The sequence below is a fragment of the Dasypus novemcinctus genome, chromosome 21 (genome assembly GCF_030445035.2).
Source record: "Dasypus novemcinctus isolate mDasNov1 chromosome 21, mDasNov1.1.hap2, whole genome shotgun sequence".
Lineage (NCBI taxonomy): Eukaryota > Metazoa > Chordata > Mammalia > Cingulata > Dasypodidae > Dasypus > Dasypus novemcinctus.
In genome coordinates, this window is record NC_080693.1 from 48,680,979 (window position 1) to 48,700,141 (window position 19,163).

Genomic DNA, 19,163 nt, shown 5'->3' on the forward strand with positions numbered 1-19,163 from the left:
CCAGTTGTCAATTCTCTGTGTCTATTTGCTGCGTGTTCTTCTTTGTCCGCTTCTGTTGTCTGTGGCACAGGAATCTGTTTCTTTTTGTTGTGTCATCTTGTTGTGTCAGCTCTCTGTGTGTGCAGCGCCATTCCTGGGCAGGCTGAACTTTCTTTTGCACTGGGTGGCTCTCCTTATGGGGTGCAATCTTGCATGTGGGGCTCCCCTATGCAGGGGACACCTCTCAGTGGCATGGCACTCATTGCACGCATCAGCACTGCTCATGGGCCAGCTCCACATGGGTCAAGGAGGCTCGGGGTTTAAACCACGGACCTCCCATGTGGTAGACGGATGCCCTAACCACTGGGCCAAGTCTGCTTCCCTCTACATATGCTTTTGAGTATGTAGATGTTTCCTTGTATGGGGAGTCCCTTTAAGGGCTGTATCACACCCTAGCATTCCTAGTGCCCAGCATGATGACATGGATAAGTCAATATTTGCCAATAACATTTTATACTGTTGATGGTGGTAGTTGTGTTGACAATGAAAAGGCAGCAGGAATGATGTCCTGGGATCACGTCTAGCTGAGTTTACCAACCTGTAAAATAGAGTTAGTAATACTTATGTCTCAGATGGCAGAGTATAATAGATGCCAAGCAGCTAGCATAGTACCCAACTGATCAATAAATGCAAGCTGAAGCTGCTTAGGAAGTCAAAACATGGACTTGTTTGGAGGTTGTTTAGTTAATGAGAACTTCTTTGTGAACCTCACTGGGTATCACAGTCAAGTATAACACATAATTTTTTTTCTTTTTAAAAGATTTTTTATTTATTTCTCTCCCTTCTCCACACTCCCCCCCCCCCAGTTGTCTGCTTTCTGTGTCCATTCACTGTGTGTTCTTCTGTGTCTGCTTGTATTCTTGTCAGTGGCACCCAGAATCTGTGTCTTGTTTTGTTGCGTCATCTTACTGTGTCAGCTGTGTGTGTGGCACCACTCCTGGGCAGGTTGCACTTTTTTTGCTAGGAGGCTCTCCTTACGGGGCGCACTCCTTGCATGTGGGGCTCCCGTATGCGGGGTACACCCCTACATGGCACGGCACTCCTTGTGCACATCAGCACTGTGTGTGGGCCAGCTCTACACGGGTCAGGGGGTCCTGGGTTTGAACCTTGGACCTCCATGTGGTAGGTGGACGACCTATCCATTGGGCCAAATCCGCTTCCTGTATTTAATATTATTGATCAAGAAAAGGTTCATTCATTGTTATAAGTATAATTAACCCCTGAATTATGGTTGTGATTGTAGTTGAAAAGGGAAATTTAGGGTCACGTGTGCCACTGGAAGGAAAGCTAGGGGATAAAACATAGGACTGTATAACATAGTAAATGAAACCTGTTCTGAAGGATGACTGGTTAATAATACAAAGATAAGAATATTCTTCCATGAACTAGAACAAACGTATGCCATTTTTACAAGGGATTAATAATAGGATGGTATATGGGGGAAAAAAAACTAACACAAACTATGGATCATAGTAAGATTGTAATATTCTGTCATCAGTTTTAACAAAGGTACCACACCAATGTGCTAAGTGTCAATAATGGGGGAGTATCAGGGTGTGGTAGTTCCAAGTTTTTGTGGACCCTAGAAAATTAGGTTGAGCTCCTTTCTTGCAAGGCGGCTATCAAGTGCCTTCTTGTTTACCATTCTCCACCATGCCTACCTTTATCACCTTCTCAACTCCTATAAGCATTTGTATTTGCAAACTTAGGCGGGCACTGATTTATACTTTTATAGGGAAAATTGAGGCTCAGGCAGAAAAAGTACTTTGCCCAATGTTAAACAGCCAATAAGTGGCAAAAGCTGGGTTTTCAACCTAGAGGTTTCAAAATAAACTATATTCTTTCCACCCTACTAGGCTAAAGATGGGACAAATGCACTCATTTACTTCATTCCATTACCTCCTGGCACTTCTGTAATCTGCACAGAGCCCATCTATAATCATGGGGATGCTTGTTTCTCCTGAGTGTATTCAAGTATGTGCACCATTTCCCACAGGCTACAAAGCCATGCAATATAATTTTTAAAATTTCCTTTTTATCCCAAATATCTGATCCACAACTTGCCAGAAATATATGCCAATCCTGTTGTAGACCAAGGACCATTTTCTGTGAAATGAACTGAAACCTTATTTTATCTCATTGTCAAAAATCAAAATAAAATGGGATACTCCTCAGGTGGTGTACTTTTAATTTTATTAAAAACAAGCAAACATCTTCAACATATTAAATGCTTTAATTCACATTTCTCTGTCTGCAGGCATAGATCACAACACAGACCAACATAGCTAGTGCAACCCACACTGGGTAGGTACATAGGTATGGGGAGTTAGGAGGATGTGCAAGAGGCCAGTGGGCTGCTCAAGCAGTCATCCTGAGTGGCCTCAACACTGTGGGCTCAGGGACCCCATTCAGTAGTTCATCTGGAAGAGTGACCAGGGCTGGAGGGACTTGACCCAGCTACTCTAAACTTGTATCCAACAAAATTACAAACCAAGAGTGCCAGTTTATTTGTGGGGTTTGCGCCATCAGACCTCATTGGAAAGTGCTGGCAAAGCTCAGAACTGGAGTGACATGCCCTTCTTTTCTCTAGGATTATTTTCCACAATCAAATCTAGTCATTGGTCAGAATGTCCTCTTCCCTGGAGGAACAAGGAACAATCTAACTTTCCATGTTTCCCTTTGAACATTCCATACCTGTCATTAAAAATACTGCATATGGGAATTTCCTAGATTATAGTTTATTTTCTGTTAAATGCATTCTTTCCCAACAATTTCCTTGAATGGTGAGGTGGCTCAGGTAATCCTTGCAGAGACGAAGTGTCCTAGTTCTAATACCAGCAACACATTTTATCATTTCTAGGTAATTTATTCTCTGCAAACATTTCCACAGATGACTAATCCCAATCATTCCATTTGAATTTTGTGTACTTCTCTATTAGAGTGTGATTTTTAAAAATTCTTTCTCCAGAACCTGGGAGCTAAACTTTCTGGGATCTGCAAACCTCATACAATGCATTTAAAAATATGTGTGTGTTACACACCTAAAATTAAATATACAGGTCATTTCCATATTTTGCTAAAATTACAAACACAAGGAACAGAGCCTAAGGCAGTGCTTTACAACTAAACAAAATGCCTTTAAAAGTTGTGCAATAGCCAAGTGGCCATACTCCAAGCAGCAACTGAGGCCCCCAAAATAATCTTTTTACTGGGGAAAAAAAAAGTGTTTCTGGGTATGTGAAAATCAGTAGATAAGTAAACAGGTGACAGAGTAATAAAAATAGTGGCTTTCAAGCTCTAAGAAAACTTCTCCTTGTACCTCCAAGACTCCAGGGACCAAAAACCAATAACTACAATTTCACATAATCTGAGGCTAACAATTTTTATGCAATAGAGTTTAAGAAAAATACATCAATTTGGATAGAATGTGAACTAGATTCACAGAGTTCTTTTAGAAGCATAGTCAGAGGAAGAGGGCAGATAGTAGAGTGAAGATACACTCTAACATTCAATTAATTCAACTCTTTTGAATGGTATCCATCTGGGACTGGGCTTGGGTGACATGACACACAGAGCAGATGCTTTCAAACCTCAGTATATACACAATTGCCTGAGGTGCTTGTTAATGAAAACAGATTTCTATGTCCAATCTCTGATTCATTAAGTCTGGGGTTGGGCCTAAGAAGCCATACCTTCATGAAGCTCCCAGGTGATTCTGATGCCTGCAGATCACACTTCGAGAAATAGGCGATAGGCCTGACGGGGGAAAATTGGAGGAAGGCAGGAGGAGAATGCATTTTAAAAGCAAAACCCAAAACAATTTCTGTCTTGTTGCTGAGAATGCACCTTCATTCAGATTGGTAAGAGTAACAAAATTATTTTTTTCTCAAACTTCTAGATATTTTCTCATAAATTTACCTCCAATCCATGACCTCTAACTAGGGAGAACTTAAAAAAAACATTTCTGTATATAAAGTGCTGGTTCTTGCGTCAATATCATTTAGAGGGAAAACATACAAAATGATCACCGGTTTTGGTGGAGTAAGTATAAATTATGTATTCGGATCCATATTAATCTGTAAATTAATATAAGTTTTAAAGTTTCTAGATAGCAAAAATGTAAAATCCCACATAATATGTTAAGCACAATTTTACTTTATACTACAAATGCAAATTACTTTTCTTTTGACATGCTGGCACTATTTGTTTTTACAGTGCAAAAAAGAACTTTGTAACTTCTGGGTGACAGTGTACTTGATAACATTAAGTAAGCAAATGCAGCTTAAAAAACAAACACTACACATTTTATGACACACCCTAAAAAAATAAAAATAAATAATCTTGACTATAAAATTTTTATATGCATTAGTTAGCAACATCAGGGGTTCACAGCTAATTGTTGCAGAAAACCAAAATGCATTTAAGATCATATAATCTTATTAGACAAACTACTTAAAAACACAGTTTGATTTACATTAAACCTAACAAAGCATTGAAAATGATCATCATTTACTTTTGGGATCTATAAGAGCTGCCAGGTATTCAGTATTTAAGCCACTAAATTTATGAAGTTTGGAATGTATTAGGACAGTGAAAGATGAATGAAATTTGAAAACAGATACGAGATATGCCCTACTTACATATTTATTCCTGAGAATGTAGAAGTTAGTTAAAAAAAAAATCAAGACTATTTAAAATGGAACAGGAAAATCTTCTGGTAAGTTATTTTGTAAAGTGTAGAATCCCTGGTAATGTAAACAGTTGCTATCCTAACATTTAAGTTGCAAATATGAAACCTTGTAAATTGTATTTTTTTTAAAACAAGGCACATACCTACCCATTTATTTGAAATGCTGGGTGAATGTGCCTAAAAAAAATAAATGAAGTTTGCTAAAACAAGGTAAGGATATGTTGTATGATATGTATTATGAATTACTTTCCTAAATAGAAGTCTGAATGAGCGAATAAGGCAGCAGAAAAACTTCATGAAGGGTTGGTAGGGAAAGAACCTCACTGGTTTATAACCAAAAAATCATTTTGTTTAAATAAATGAGGGAGTTGCATATAAACCTATTTTAAATCCAATGTAATATTATGCTTAGAGTACAGTTTTAACAACATTAAAAAATATATAGTTATTTTAATTATTTGAGTTCTGATATTCCCAATTAACTATGTCCTTTGTTTCCACAGAACAACTTTGCTTCTACAATTACCTATGAATTACAGGTAAAATATAATCTAAAACAAAGTGAATTTAATAGTACATTCATAAAACATGACATCTGCAACAATTCTGACTATGAATAAAAGTATAAATCTCATTATACTCAAAACATGATCAGTCCATAAAAGAGAAAATCAAAACTCTCCTACCATCACAATAGAAAGTTACCTGCCATGAGACATGGCAAATCAACCTCTTTTGATTCTAGAATTTAGCATCACTGAGATCTGGAAGTGGTTAAATAAAAGTATTTTATATAATGTACTGATTACTGTATATAAGTTGTTTCTTCAAAAGATGGCCCAGGTCTGAAGGTGACTCAAGTTTAAGTCTATGACAATGCATGGATGATTAATCCAAAATAGGCTAAGGGGAACTGATGGTGTTCTGGGGGATACATTCTAATCTTTCAGAGATTAAAGTCACGAAGGATCTCCCAGCCCACAAACGGGCCATTTATCAGAACACAGCTGGGCTGGCCACCAGTGGGTGTGCCCCACTGCAGGGCATCTAGAGGTCAGCTGTGAGCAGCAGCACAGGAGCACCCTCTAATGGGCGATGATGGAACTAGCAACTGCAGGGTAAATAAAAATTATCCACAAGCAGTGAGCCTGAGCATTTCATCCTTTCTTCCCTTTTTTAAACTCTTTTTTGGGTAATATCTTTCAGGAGAATCAAATGATAGATTTTAATTACTTAGTCAATAGGCTGAAATTTCTACCTAACTATGACTGGTAGAATTCATCTGATTAACTTATTAAATAAAGACATAAATTACAAAAAAATTATTTAAACACAGGTTATCATACCACAGGTAAATAAATAAATAAAAAATAGATTTTTCCTTTTAAAATAAATACGATACACACATTTTAGTACAGGAGTAACCACCTCCCTCTCCAACCCTGGCCCTGGGGAAACTCTATCAAGTGCTTTAAATAGAAAACACTACTCTATTTTGAATACTACAAGACCACTGGATTTTAAAAACTTATCAGTCCTAACAATTTTTTTGAGCAATTAATTTCACTAGTAAATTTCTTCAGCTCATTTTTTTTGAATTGTTGACACTGTCTTTTCATTAAAAGAAAAGCTGGTGAACTGTCCAGCTTGGAATCTATAACTTTTGATCCAAAATACACTGAAACTTAACTTTTACCAATTCATCTATCTGGTGCTCTTTAGGCTGTACTGGGTTTTTAAAAGAGGCTGAATTTCAGCTCAACATGGTCATGAATAGGGTTAGCCAAACAACATTTGGGGTTCTGAAAGTGATCCTCAAATAAAAACTACAGTAAAAAACTTAAGTATGGTCTTTTAAATTTTTCCTTTTAGGGTTTTCTGGAAATGGATCCACTTGGTGTTTGGCTGTGATGAGACTGCTACAGGTGGAAACCCAGCAAGAATCATTTCCTTTCCAAAAAGTAAGTTATTTTTAAAACACTATGGTGTCACCAAAGGAAGATGATTTTCCCACCTATCTTGCTGGATGTAGAATGTGCCTATCAAATGTTCAAGAATAAGGAATGAGACTGCATACTTCAGAGCACCCTCAAAACATAAGCTATGAAAATCTAACTTTCTGTGACTCTTTAAAAGTTAGTACTATACAATCAAAGCGTTTCGTTGAGATAAGAACAAGTGTTTGTACATAACTGAGAGTCAGGCTGTTTTTGGGATGCAATTTATATAAATGTATACCCATTATACTACTGATGGAATTAAAACAGAGCAGCTAATAGTGGATTCCTAATTTTGTACGCATATCCATCTACTTGTCTGTATGGATTCTAAACCAAGTTTTTATTTCCTTTCCATTTATTCCATTTCCTTTATGTCCTCTTGATCTGAAGCACTAGAGATGTCATCATCTGTTTGTTCTCCTGAGAAATAGAGCATCAGTGCATGTGTCTTGTGAGTTATGGTGACCGTGCAAGGCCCTTGTGCCCATGGCTCTCCATCCACCTGCATTGGCATCATCGAGCACTTCAAAATCAGCTGGTATGAGGGAACAAATTGTTAGAAACAGGTTAATACATCAAAGTTCAGAGAGGTAATCCCACTCATAGTCTCCTAACCCTCTTGCGTTTCAGTTTTGGAAAATTAATCTATTTTTTCGTCAACTGCTTTAAGGGTTTTTGTGTTTTGTTCCCCCCGCCAGTGAACACTTTATTTCTTCATCTGATTTGAGGCCATTATTTCCTCTTTCTTCTCCATTCCACTAAAGTCCCTGATGTATGTGCTGTAAAAACCACTGCTGAAGGAAAGATATAGGATGTCTATTTTCTATTCCACATTAATGACTTAGAAATGAACTGGTATAAATTGGAATGTTATAGCAGTATTTCACCTACTCGCACTGTATGTGCTTGTCCTATTCGAAAAGGATTTGCCAGTTTCACTTGTATCTGAGCACAGTGGAAAGACCCATAAACTCCAACGACTTCCAATAAACCATCATCATGTCTAAAATTGGAAAAAGGAAATACAGATTATATGCTGAAAAAAATCAGCATGTTAAGGCAAGTACTTTTTAATATACATGGACCATGAACTTATTAAATATTTATATTAATGAGGCATATAAAAATTTGAGGGAAAATTTTAATGTCTGTAAAGAACAATGGACTACTTTAAAGAAAAGAGAGGCATATAAAACTGCACATACCTGGCTAGAGGGTAAGTTTCATCTCCCATCCCTTCCCAAAGTCTGCAGCCACCGCCCCAGTAGCCAATGTTCAGAACTATAATACCTTCCAAATTAGGCAGTTCTACTTGCTCACCATCCAACTCTAGCTTTAAAGAAATACAAGTAGTGAGTTACTACAGGGCACACTATTCCCAGACATACCCAGTTAGAATTCACATCCATTTTCATACATGCACACTTATGAATGATGTGACAGATGCACAAGTAACAAACGGCAAGAGAAGCCAACTTCCTAACTCTCACCCAAGGTAATCTGGACTTTCCCACTTCTCCAATGGAATGGTTCTCATCAAGGTCATCGATGGGGGTCTTTTTGTTAAATCTAATTATTTTTTTCCAGTGGTCTTATCTAACTTGCTATTTCAGTAGCATCTGGTATTACTGACCCCTCCCTCCTTTCTGAAATATTCTCTTCCTTTGCTTTTTGGGAAACACAGACTCCACACTTCCTTGACTAGTTCGCCCCAATCTACTTCCTCTCTGTCCTCATTGATGAGTACAGTATTCTTATAGCTATGTGCTAGGCCTCTTTCATTACTCACATTACAGAGTCTGGGGCCATTTCTACATCTTTAACTGGCATTTCTAATCTGAAAGTTCTTTCATCTATTTCGTTGGCCCAGACAAGTGAACTGGATCAGATCATCCACTGCCTATAAGACAATTTCACTGACCAATACCTATGAACAAAATTGAGTCAAGCATCTTCTCTGCACACCTCCTACCCACTTCCCAGGAAAGAACAGCACATCCTGAGTTTCCCAAGCCAGAAACCTGGGAGTTATCTTTGACTTCTTTGCCTTTACCCACCACATCCAATTAACCATTAAAAAGTTGACACCACTTTCTAAATCTCTCTCTCTCTATCACTTCTGATAGTACCCTAGTCTAGAACACCATCATCTCTTCCCTAAAACATTCCTAACTGGTCTGTTTCTCTAGCCTTACTCTTCTCTGATCATCCCTCAGAGAGCAGTTGGACTGATGCTTACAAAATGCAAATATGTCACCCCCTAATTATAACCCTTCAGGGGCTTGACTATGTATTCAAGATCCGATACAAGTTCCTTACCAGGCTAATCTGGCCCTCTAATTTGGCCTCTGCCTACCTCTCTAGCCTCAGCTCTCACCACTTTCCCTCTTGTGAGCTCTGTTCCAGCTTGAATTCACTCTGGTATGCCATGTTCAGTCTTGCCTCCCGGCCTCTGCAAATGTTGTTCTTAGCCTAGAACAATCTTCCCCTTCCTCACTTAGTTAACACTTAATTTTCAGATTCTAGCTGTCACTTCTTCAATAAAGATTTGTTACTATCGCTTTCCCTAAAAACTTTGCCAGTCTCCTGGTTATGAAATACTCTTATTTCTTCCTGTGCACATTTCTTATCCTATCACTTCTCAGACTTTATTGCAATGTGGTTTAAATGTCTTTCTCCTCCCTAGACCGTAAAGTTAGTGAAAGCAAGGGAATTATCACTCTATCTTTATTACCTAGGACAGTGCCTGCATTTTGTAGGTGGCTTCACAAATAATTTTTATATAAATATCAACAAAAAAAAGTGCTACCTTGCATGCTTCACCCTACCATAGCAAAGAAAGCCTAGGAAAAAGGAGATACAAAAAAGTAGAACAAAATGCTTTGTATGGAATAGCTTGCTATTCTTTCTGTGCCAAGGCTGCCCAGAGGCCTTGGGCTAGGTGTCTTGCCTAAGTTGCAGTAGTAGCCTTCTTTGGCTCATGTATAATCAGGCTTTTTTCTCCCTGCTCATTTTTTCACTCTCTCCCCATGCTGTTTATCATTTGGCTCTTCCCTTTTACATATTTTACTAGTTATAGGAGTCTCTGTACTACTGTCTTTGTTGTGGCTGTTAGCCATTACAGATTCTTTTTGGAGGTAAGCAGGGAATAAATAAAATACTTTCCTATATCATGATGTCAGCAAAACTGTAGCTATAAGCGATCCTTACAATCCTTATTATTTATACATTTTAAAAATTTAACTTTAGTATATAAGAGAGGTACATCACAAACATAATCTAAATTAAACTTTACATTTAAACTTCCTCCAAGCATCAATGATGAGTCAAGCACTGTGACAAATAACTTCAAATTTGTCATCATATATGAATGGAGGCTGTTCTGCATAAGAATTAAAACAACACTCTCTGGAGTTGCATAAACCTGAGTATTACTCTGTGAATTTGGACAAATTACTTAATTTCAAACTCTAGTTTTCTCTTCTGTGCTATGGGAATATGACAACTCCCGCCTTCAAGAGCTGTGGTAAGAATTTAGGGGGACCATGTTCATAAAGCACATAGCAAGTGCCTCGCACAGTAAATATGCCATATGTGTTACCAAATATGTTAATTGAGAATTTATTTAGCATTGTTGTTTCAGAAAACTTCCTAAATCAGGGACCACCTAAAAGTTTAGGAAAGGTATTAATAGCTTACCTCAACTTTTTTATTTAAATCTTTACACTCTTGCACTAAACAATCTTTGGTTCCATAGAATAAGTAAACAGCCTATGAAAAATGGACAAAAAGAATGACATTAAAACAATCTAACAAGCCCTCTAAATACTAAGAAAAATACACTGTACCAAAGTTCCCTGACTTGACTGTGGAATACTGCTTCCTCAGAATGGACTAGATACTGATGGAAAAAGGGGCACCAGAAGGGGAAACATGTTAAAAAAATGCAACCTCTGGCTCCATCCAACACCTCTATTCTAGTAATTTTAAAGGATAAAACTGGAATGGACTAAGATCAGCAATGGAAAGAAATAATTTAAAAATGCCAAAAGTGTTCCTAACACAGACACATTACCTTACGTATGTCTAACATGTTAGGGGCACTTCGGTGTTCATTTTTCATTCCATAGTTTGTTCTATTATGTTATTAATGGTTTAAAGGTTCTAGGTAAACTCTGGTATAAGAGATGAAATGTTGTTAATCATCCTTCTCTTTTAGAAGGTGTCAATAAAGCCCTTTATTTTTTAGCTTAACTAGAATGTTTTTTTCAGGGGAAAGGTGGGACAAGGGTGGTCTGTGCTAGGATGGTATTTTCACCCAATTTATCAAAAAAGATGCATTTTATAAAAGAAATATACTAAAATTAGAAAATTCCATCTTTTTCTAACATTTCAGGTTATTTCATAAAGTAATATAGACAAATCTAATAAATATTTTATAATCAATTATGAATACAGAAAAGCTGATGAAAGCATTGAGATGATTTATCAACCTTATAAATACCAATACTCATTGCCTTAGTAACAATATTATTAAAGGGAACTATTTGCAAATTTGAAATATTTACAACACAGACCCAGGAATAAAATTGTTTTGCATTTGTTTTTCACATCCTGTTGCTCAATCCCCAAGTCATTTTTAAAAATTGCAAAACAAAACTTCCATCAAAGTTATCAATTATACTATAGAAGCCAGAGAGAGTGACCACTTTAGAGGCTATGTTAAATTAGCTTCCTCTTTTCTAACTTTATCTGTCTTTTGGAGTCTTTCTAAGTCAAAAGAATCTATATTTCCATTAATGACTGTACCAAAAATTTATCCTAAAATTTCTTTCCAATTTTAGTTGCCACTTAAGATAAACTATAATATATCCCATATAGTTGCCATCTAAGTAAAATAAGCTGTAAAACATTCCAACTTGCAATTTAAAAAAATCTGTCAGTTATAAAAAACTTTCAATTTTTGAAAGTACTTAATTTGACAGTCATACTGTCAGGTAAATGCCTGAGAGCAGGTAAATGCCTCCCTAACTTAATTCAATCTGAATTTACTTGAAATAATACTAAATAAAATTGAACTATTGATTTTTACTGTACCTTCGGTGATAAGCAGGAAATGTTATTTTATCCAACACACCTTATTAAGAATTCTGCTAGAAAACAGAGATGGTGCCTTCTCACGATGAGCATGAAAGTTGAGAGCCATGAGAGCATCGGGTCCAACAGAAAAATAGTTGTTCATTGTGAACTCCTGTGAAAGAGTAAGAATTAGTAACTGACCAGGCTTCAGTCTCAGATCACATACATATTAAATATATAAATTGTAGTCTACATTCTTTATGAAAACTGAGTGCTTTCTGTATTTATTTTCCACATAAAATTTTTTTATACTGTCCAGTAAAATTACCAGAAATAAACTTCCGTCCAAAGACCACTATCTGTAGATGGGAATTTCACTTCCCATTACCGCAACACCTCAGACCTTATCATCTAGAAAGGCTTTTCTTTAAGATCTTCAATGTTATGCATCCAGCCTTTCTACACCTGTCTTGCCACAATATATGCTTTTCACCTTCATTACAACCCTCAGGTTCTCAGTTTCCATGAATCCCAAGCCAGGGTACTGGTCCCCACTTAGCACACTTCTTAACCCGTTTGGATTTTGAGGTCATTCATTTTAACTACTCTACTCAATAGCATCCTTAGTTCCAACATCTCCTTGACCTTTCCCCCCTCTATCCAAAAATCTTGTCTTTATTCTAATATACCATTCTTCCCAATCAAAGTGCTTATAATCCTTCTGAGGGCAAAGTCTAATCCAATTATTCTCTTCATCCCCTTTTCTTTGTCTTTTATGGAACAGGGCTTCACTAAATAGGCCTGTTTCCTCACAGCGGGAATTTAAAAAAAAATTCCAAATCCTAAAAAATCTTAAATATCTTATTTTCACTAAAATACATGAACATATATTAATTTGCCTTTATTTTTTAAATCCAAGTTTTCTTTTTATAAAAACAACCTATTTTAGTAAGTCCTATAGTTCTATAAGCCTTCAAAGAAGCAGTCTTCTGTTCACTCCTCCTCACCTGGGATTCCTAATCCTACAGCTGTCTCTACTAGTATTTATCTCTGTATTTCTAAAGAATATGATCAGAAGCTATTTCTTGATTTTTCAATTTTAAATATTGTTGTCTTCTACTCGGGACTTCCCTCCTACCATTACTGGTCCTCCCGATGCAGTTTTCCCTCAGACACTTGAAGGCAGGCTCCACTTTCCCCTGGTTTTCAGTGCTGCTGCTGAGAGAGATGCTTTGACTCTTTCCCCTGTTCTGTTAAGTTTAGGACTTCTCTCTTTAGCCTCAGAGTTCTGAAATTGCATGCCTCTGTGGGACATTTTTTATCCCTATCCTAGGGCTCTCTCAATCTGAAAACACCGAGGAAGTGTCATTATTACGTAATGTGATAATTTTCTACCCTCCATTTTTTCCTCTTCTTAAACTCCCATTTTTCAGTTGTTATACTTTATAGAATGGATCTTCTGACTTTCTTATTATTTTTTCACCATTTTCCATCCCTTTGATCTGTTTACTGGGAGTTATCTTCAACTTTACCTTCTTATCTGGCTACAATGAATTTTTGTTTTTAAGAGCTTTTTTGGGGTGTGTGTGCATACGTATTTTTTTTTTAAGATTATTTTTAATTTATTTCTCTCCCCTTCCTCCCGTGTTGTCTGCTCTGTGTGTCCATTTGCTGTGTATTCTTCTTTGTCTGCTTGCATCTTGTCAGGTGGCACCAGGAATCTGTGTCTGTTTTCGTTGCATCATCTTGCTGTGTCAGCTCTCTGTGTGTGTGGGGCCATTCCTGGGCAGGCTGCAGTTTTTTCACGCTGGGTGGCTTTCCTTACAGGGTGCACTCCTTGCACATGGGGCTCCCGTACATGGGGGACACCCCTGGGTGGCACGGCACTCCTTGCATGCATCAGCACTGTGAGTGGGCCAGCTCACCACACGAGTCAGGAGGCCCTGGGCTTGAACCCTGGACCTCCCATGTGGTAGGCGGATGCTCTATCAGTTGAGCCAAATCTGCTTCCCTGTATTTCTGAATGTTCTTTTTCTGGCATCCTATTCTTATTTCATGGATGCAGTGACTCTCATATCTCTCTGGGATATTAGTTTCATGTTTCTTTTTCCCTTCTAGGTATTCTTTGGCTGGTTGGGCTATCCTTGTTTCCTTCAAGTTCCTTTCTTCCTGTTTGCTTCTTTTGGGCTCTTTCATGGTAAAAGCGTCCCATAAATGTTTGTTCTTTCCTCAAATTGTACTTGTCTGTTTGCCTTTAAGTGTAAGGCAATAAAAGGCAAACTGTGAACTTTGTATCCAAAGGCAGATTTTGCGAAGGGATGAGTCACTGAATTGTTAAAGGGCAGGAATCTGATTATTTTGTTGGGGGACCTCCAAGTGTGTATCTGTGAACTTGTCCTTGGGCATGTTAGTTTCCCTGCAGAGATCCTCTCTGCCAGTATTCTTGAGGCTAATGGATGAAAAGGGCTGGCATTCTCACCTTTCATTTGATCCCTATTTTCAGCTGGTTTAGTATTCCAGAGTCCAGAATCCCTCTAGTTTAAACTCTGCAGAGTAAACGTCCAATCTTCAGCCTGGGGTGGGGGAAAGGGCTGGGAGAGGGAGAAGGAGGAAGGTGTGTAAGACTACACAAGGGTGGCGGAGGGGGGGAAAAAGGCTTCTTTGGCTAGTTCTATTTTCAGTTTCAGACACTCCTGCCTTCCAAGTGATTTGGTGACTTCCTGTGCTAAGCCTTTGCTGGATTCTGTTACATTTGGTTTCTTTCTTAGTTTTCTGCACTGAGGATACTCAGAATTTCAGCTTTCTTCAATATCCGTTACTACTATGTGCTCTCTCTCTGCCTTCCAAACTGTTCTGGGCTTCTCTAGACTGCTATCATGTCATTTCCTATTTTCTTTGTCCTTAAGGGCTTAGGCCTTTTAAGAATTTATCATCACTTCAGGGAGATGAGATGGAGGGTGGAGGTAAATGCATATGTTCTGTGTTCCCTGATGCTTTTTTTCCAAGTCAGCATTATTTTTGCTGCTTATCACCCACCTTCTATAACTCTGTCTTCTCTGAAACCAATTTCTCCCTACTCTCTCACTACACTCCTTTTTTGTCCTGTTTTGGTTGAGTCGTCTTTTTTTTTTCCATGCGTCGCTTTGCTGTGTGGAGAAGTTTGCCTCTCTGTGCCACACAGGTCTGGGACACATTTTCCCTTTTTTACCAGGAGGTCCTGGGAATCAAACCTGGGTCCTCCATATAGTAAATGGGTGCTCAAGTGCTTGAGCCACAGTTGATTCCTCTCACTACATTCTTAGTCTCCTTTACTGGCCCTTCTTCTTTGCTGTGCCATCAAAATGTTATCTATTTTCAAGGTGTAGTTCTTGGACCTCTTTTCCGCTTTCTCTCAGGCATCCTAAGAATTTTAACAGTCACCCATAGCTAACAATTTCTCAATCTACATCTCCACTTCTGTCCTTGTTCCTGAGTGATAAGCCTAAATTTCCAACTTGTAGAATGCTCCACATCCTCAAGATATGCCCCAAATCTAACTCATTTTATTCTTCCCCAAACCAGAAACTCTATTTTTCTTACCCTGCTAAATGCCATTTCTATCAAAGCAGGCATAACAACTAGAAATCTGGTAGTAATGTTTTCTCTTTCCCTTATACCAATCAGTTGGCAAGTCTTGATCAACTTGACCTCTAAGATATCTTTGGATTGTTCTCTCCTAAGATTCCCCTTCTGTCTGCCGTAGCACAGACTTCTTAGCTGTTTTCACATCATCTCCAAAGTATCTTTTCAAAACCTATTATGTTAAGACCTACTATCTCCACATTATTTATTAACCATGCTTTGTACTCTCTTATCTATTTGGTCTGCCTGTAAAGTCCTTTATTCCTTTCTCTGATTTACCTTTTAAGGACCAACTCACATGTCTACTTTCTCTGAACTAAGCATGCTTGCACTGTGTTCTTTCCCACAGTTCTTTTTACAGTTCAACATAGGAGTTTACTTAAGAAGCTTATCAACAAACATCATGCCTCTGCATCCCATCAGATTTCCACATCTTGTACAACGGAGGCACTCCTTGAATGCTTGTTCAACTATTCACAACGGAAGTGCTAAAACATACCTTGGGTTTTCTTAAATTGTAGTATCCTTTATTTGTTACCTGAACTTTCCATCTAAAAAAAAGAGGTTAAAGAAAAAAAGCATTACTTTTTAAAATAAATTTGTACTCTGGATGCCTTATTGATGATGTTCTTCTACTGAAATAGCATTTGGAAAAAAAATACCATTTGAAAAAATAAATACATCTATGTGAACATGTAAGTTGGGATAAAGCACCCAGTGTTACTTATGTCTTTGGGCCTTATTTAACAAAACAAAGCATGATGATTCATAGTCTTTTACATTTAAATTATGTTTTGTTTTATAACTACACAAGTCTTCATTTATGAATCTAACAATATTCCCAAAGCCAAGGATCTACTTTTTGGGGAAGTGTAACTTACCTATCTAGTTTAATTCCATCTGCATCCATAACATTTCTTAAGACCTGTGTGACTGGGATTTCTCCAGCATAACCAGTACCCCAACCCAATGTATTGGAAAGATCATTGCCTGTTCCCAGAGGCAAGACTGCGACTTGTGGAATGTATTTCTCTTGTCCCTGGAATATCAAAGATATATTTTAGATTTTTCTCTTCAGACTATACATAGGGCAATAATATTTCATGAGATTTTTAAAGACCAAAGCAATGAAGATTCAAACAGGACAACTCTTGTTATTTTGCTATAGGTTAAGCTAACTACTTAATTGTAAATAATTGGCAAGATCTTCTAATACTCATATGCATAATTAAAAAGATAAAAAAACTTTTTATCTATCTTGGAAGTGCTTCTTCCAAGGCAATTAGTTGTTTTAAAAAATTATTACTATTTTTTAATTTTAAAAGATGCTTTAGATTACATAAATGCCACATAAAAAATATAGGGGATTTCCATATGCACTATCCTTTCCCCCTCCTACATTTTCCCACATTAACAACATCTTTCATTAGTGTGGTACATTTGTTACAATTGATGAATGCATATTGAAACATTGCTACTAATTGTTGACTGTAGTTTACATTATAGTTTATACTCTGTCTGGTACAATTTTATAGGGTATGACAAAATGTATAATGGACTGTATCTGTCATTGGGCAATTAGTTCTTAAAGACTGATACCTTAATCTTCATTTCATCAATTGCATCCAGGACCCAGCCCACAGTCCCATCACCTCCACAAACAAGGATTCGAGCTGAATAATAGGGAAGAAGAGTACAAAGTTGCAGAGCTTTAATAGGGGGAGTTTTTGTTACATCGAAAACCTAGAAAAGAAAGACAAAGAAAAATTTATTTTTATCCATTATTCTTCAGTTGTGCAGATGATTCTCCTCTAGATGAGTCCAATGGCTGAGTAACACCACCAGCGACTAAGCATTTATCTTCAACAGTGCACCAGGCACTGAGCCAGACTACTTCCAGGCACAGTGGTACAGCCCACACCCACCTGTTATGCTGTTCACTAGGATACTGAGGCATGCAGAAGTTAAATAACTTGCCTTTTATTCCCCAGAAAACTCAGTGCTGAAATAACAAATTCAAACCTACAGTCTGTCCATCATATCATACTGCCTTATTCACAGGAAACCAAACCTAGATAACACTTTGCTTCAATTTTATACTTTTCTTTAAGCATCATTAGTGCCAGTTAGTACAACTTTCTGGAAAACAATTTCGCAATATGCATAAAGTGACGTAAAATGCAAGGACCCCTGATATCCATAATTCTGTAAATGATATTGAAAAAACCTTTCAAAAGCAAAAAATGTCCTGTGGGGCCCACTTCAATTCAGATGGCAGAGTGAGATGCTCTGGGCTCCACTCCCCCACGGAAGCTTTGCACAACTGGCAAGAACTGGCAGAAGCATCTTCAAAGTTCCAGAAAACAGTTAAAGGTAATAGGGGGCTTGCCAAACGAAGAAAAAGGCTACTTAAAAGTGGCAGGATCTCGAGGTTGTCTCTTAGCCCCAGTTCCAGAAGGAGAGTAACCCTTATGCATAAACTATGAGCAAATATGTCTGGCTCAATCTGTCCCCCTAATGGTCTCTACACACTTGCCCTGTGTGTAGAAGGTGGCTTGAAGAGCTCTCTTAGAGCAAGGTGTGGAAGAGCAGTTAGTTGGCTGTCTGGGGCAAGGGCTCAATGGCTGTAGGACGTACAGCACAGTGCTCAGGATCACGAGGAAACTATTTGCTATGGAAGAGGGGACATTCACATCTGTGTAAACGGGATTCCTGGGGCCATGTGTACATGCCTCAGATAAGAAGCACATGCAGGGAGGGTCAGGGAGGCCCCTGTGCCTTGACCTGGAGCTATTCTTCAAACTCACAATGTGGACAAGCTCTGAATGAGAGCACTTGCACAAGACGATCTGCAAGGACTGAGAATGGTGTTTTTTCCTTCCCCCCTCTTTTTTTGTTAGTGCCTTGCATTCAAGGAAAGCTCTGTCATAATATAGCTGGATATAAGCATAAAGAAGAGATACCTCAGAGTCTAAATTCCAGTGTTAAAACATTAAAATATCAAAATGTCCAGGTTACAACAAAAGGTTACAAAACACACAAAGAAACAGGAAGTGTTGGCCCAGGCAAAGGAGAAGAGTAAAGCATTGGAAACCATCAATGAGGAAGACCAGACCTGGGACATACCAGACAAAGACTTTAAAAAATAAACAAGCTCAAAGAACTAAAAGAAAATATGGACAAACAACTAAAAGATATCAGGGAAATGAGAGATGAACTTAAAGAGAATATCAATAGAGAGAGGGAAATAATGAAAAAGAACCAAAGAGAGCCAAAGATAACAATAACAGAAATAAAAAAATTCCCTGGAGGGGTTCAACAGCACACTGGAGCTGGCAGAAAAAAGAATCAGTGAACTTGAAGATAAGACAATTGAAATCATTTAGTCTGAGAAGCAGGAGGAGGAAAGAATAAAGAAAACTGAATAAAGCCCGAGGAACCTGTGGGAAACCATCAAGTGTGCCAATATACACACTGTGGGAGCCCAGAAGAGAGAGAGAATATTCAAAGAAATATCCCCAAATTTATTAAAACTTTCTAAATTTAATGAAGGACAGGAGTATACACATCCAAGATGTTCAACAAACTCCTATAGGATAAACCCAAATAGACCCACACTGTACCATGTTATAATCAAACTGTCAAAAGCCAAAGATAAAGATAAAATTTTTAGAGCTACAAGTGAGAAGCAATGTGCCACATACAAGGGAGCCTCAATAAGATTAAGTGCACAG

At 37.8% G+C, this 19,163-nt stretch overlaps 1 protein-coding gene across 1 annotated transcript in view; it reads right to left on the reverse strand.

Annotated features, from left to right (window-relative positions):
• Positions 1-2,215: 2,215 nt before the first annotated feature.
• The window catches only part of DGKE (diacylglycerol kinase epsilon), a 34,104-nt gene continuing 17,156 nt past the window's right edge, over positions 2,216-19,163 (reverse strand). Inside the window, exons 5-12 of the mRNA XM_004481246.4 lie at positions 17,029-17,172; positions 16,311-16,468; positions 15,929-15,980; positions 11,867-11,980; positions 10,429-10,500; positions 7,935-8,062; positions 7,621-7,732; positions 2,216-7,264 (exon numbers count right to left, since the gene is read on the reverse strand). Coding sequence (XP_004481303.1) covers positions 7,085-7,264; positions 7,621-7,732; positions 7,935-8,062; positions 10,429-10,500; positions 11,867-11,980; positions 15,929-15,980; positions 16,311-16,468; positions 17,029-17,172 — 960 coding nt within the window. The 3' untranslated portion in view covers positions 2,216-7,084. The remainder of the gene's footprint in view (positions 7,265-7,620; positions 7,733-7,934; positions 8,063-10,428; positions 10,501-11,866; positions 11,981-15,928; positions 15,981-16,310; positions 16,469-17,028; positions 17,173-19,163) is intronic.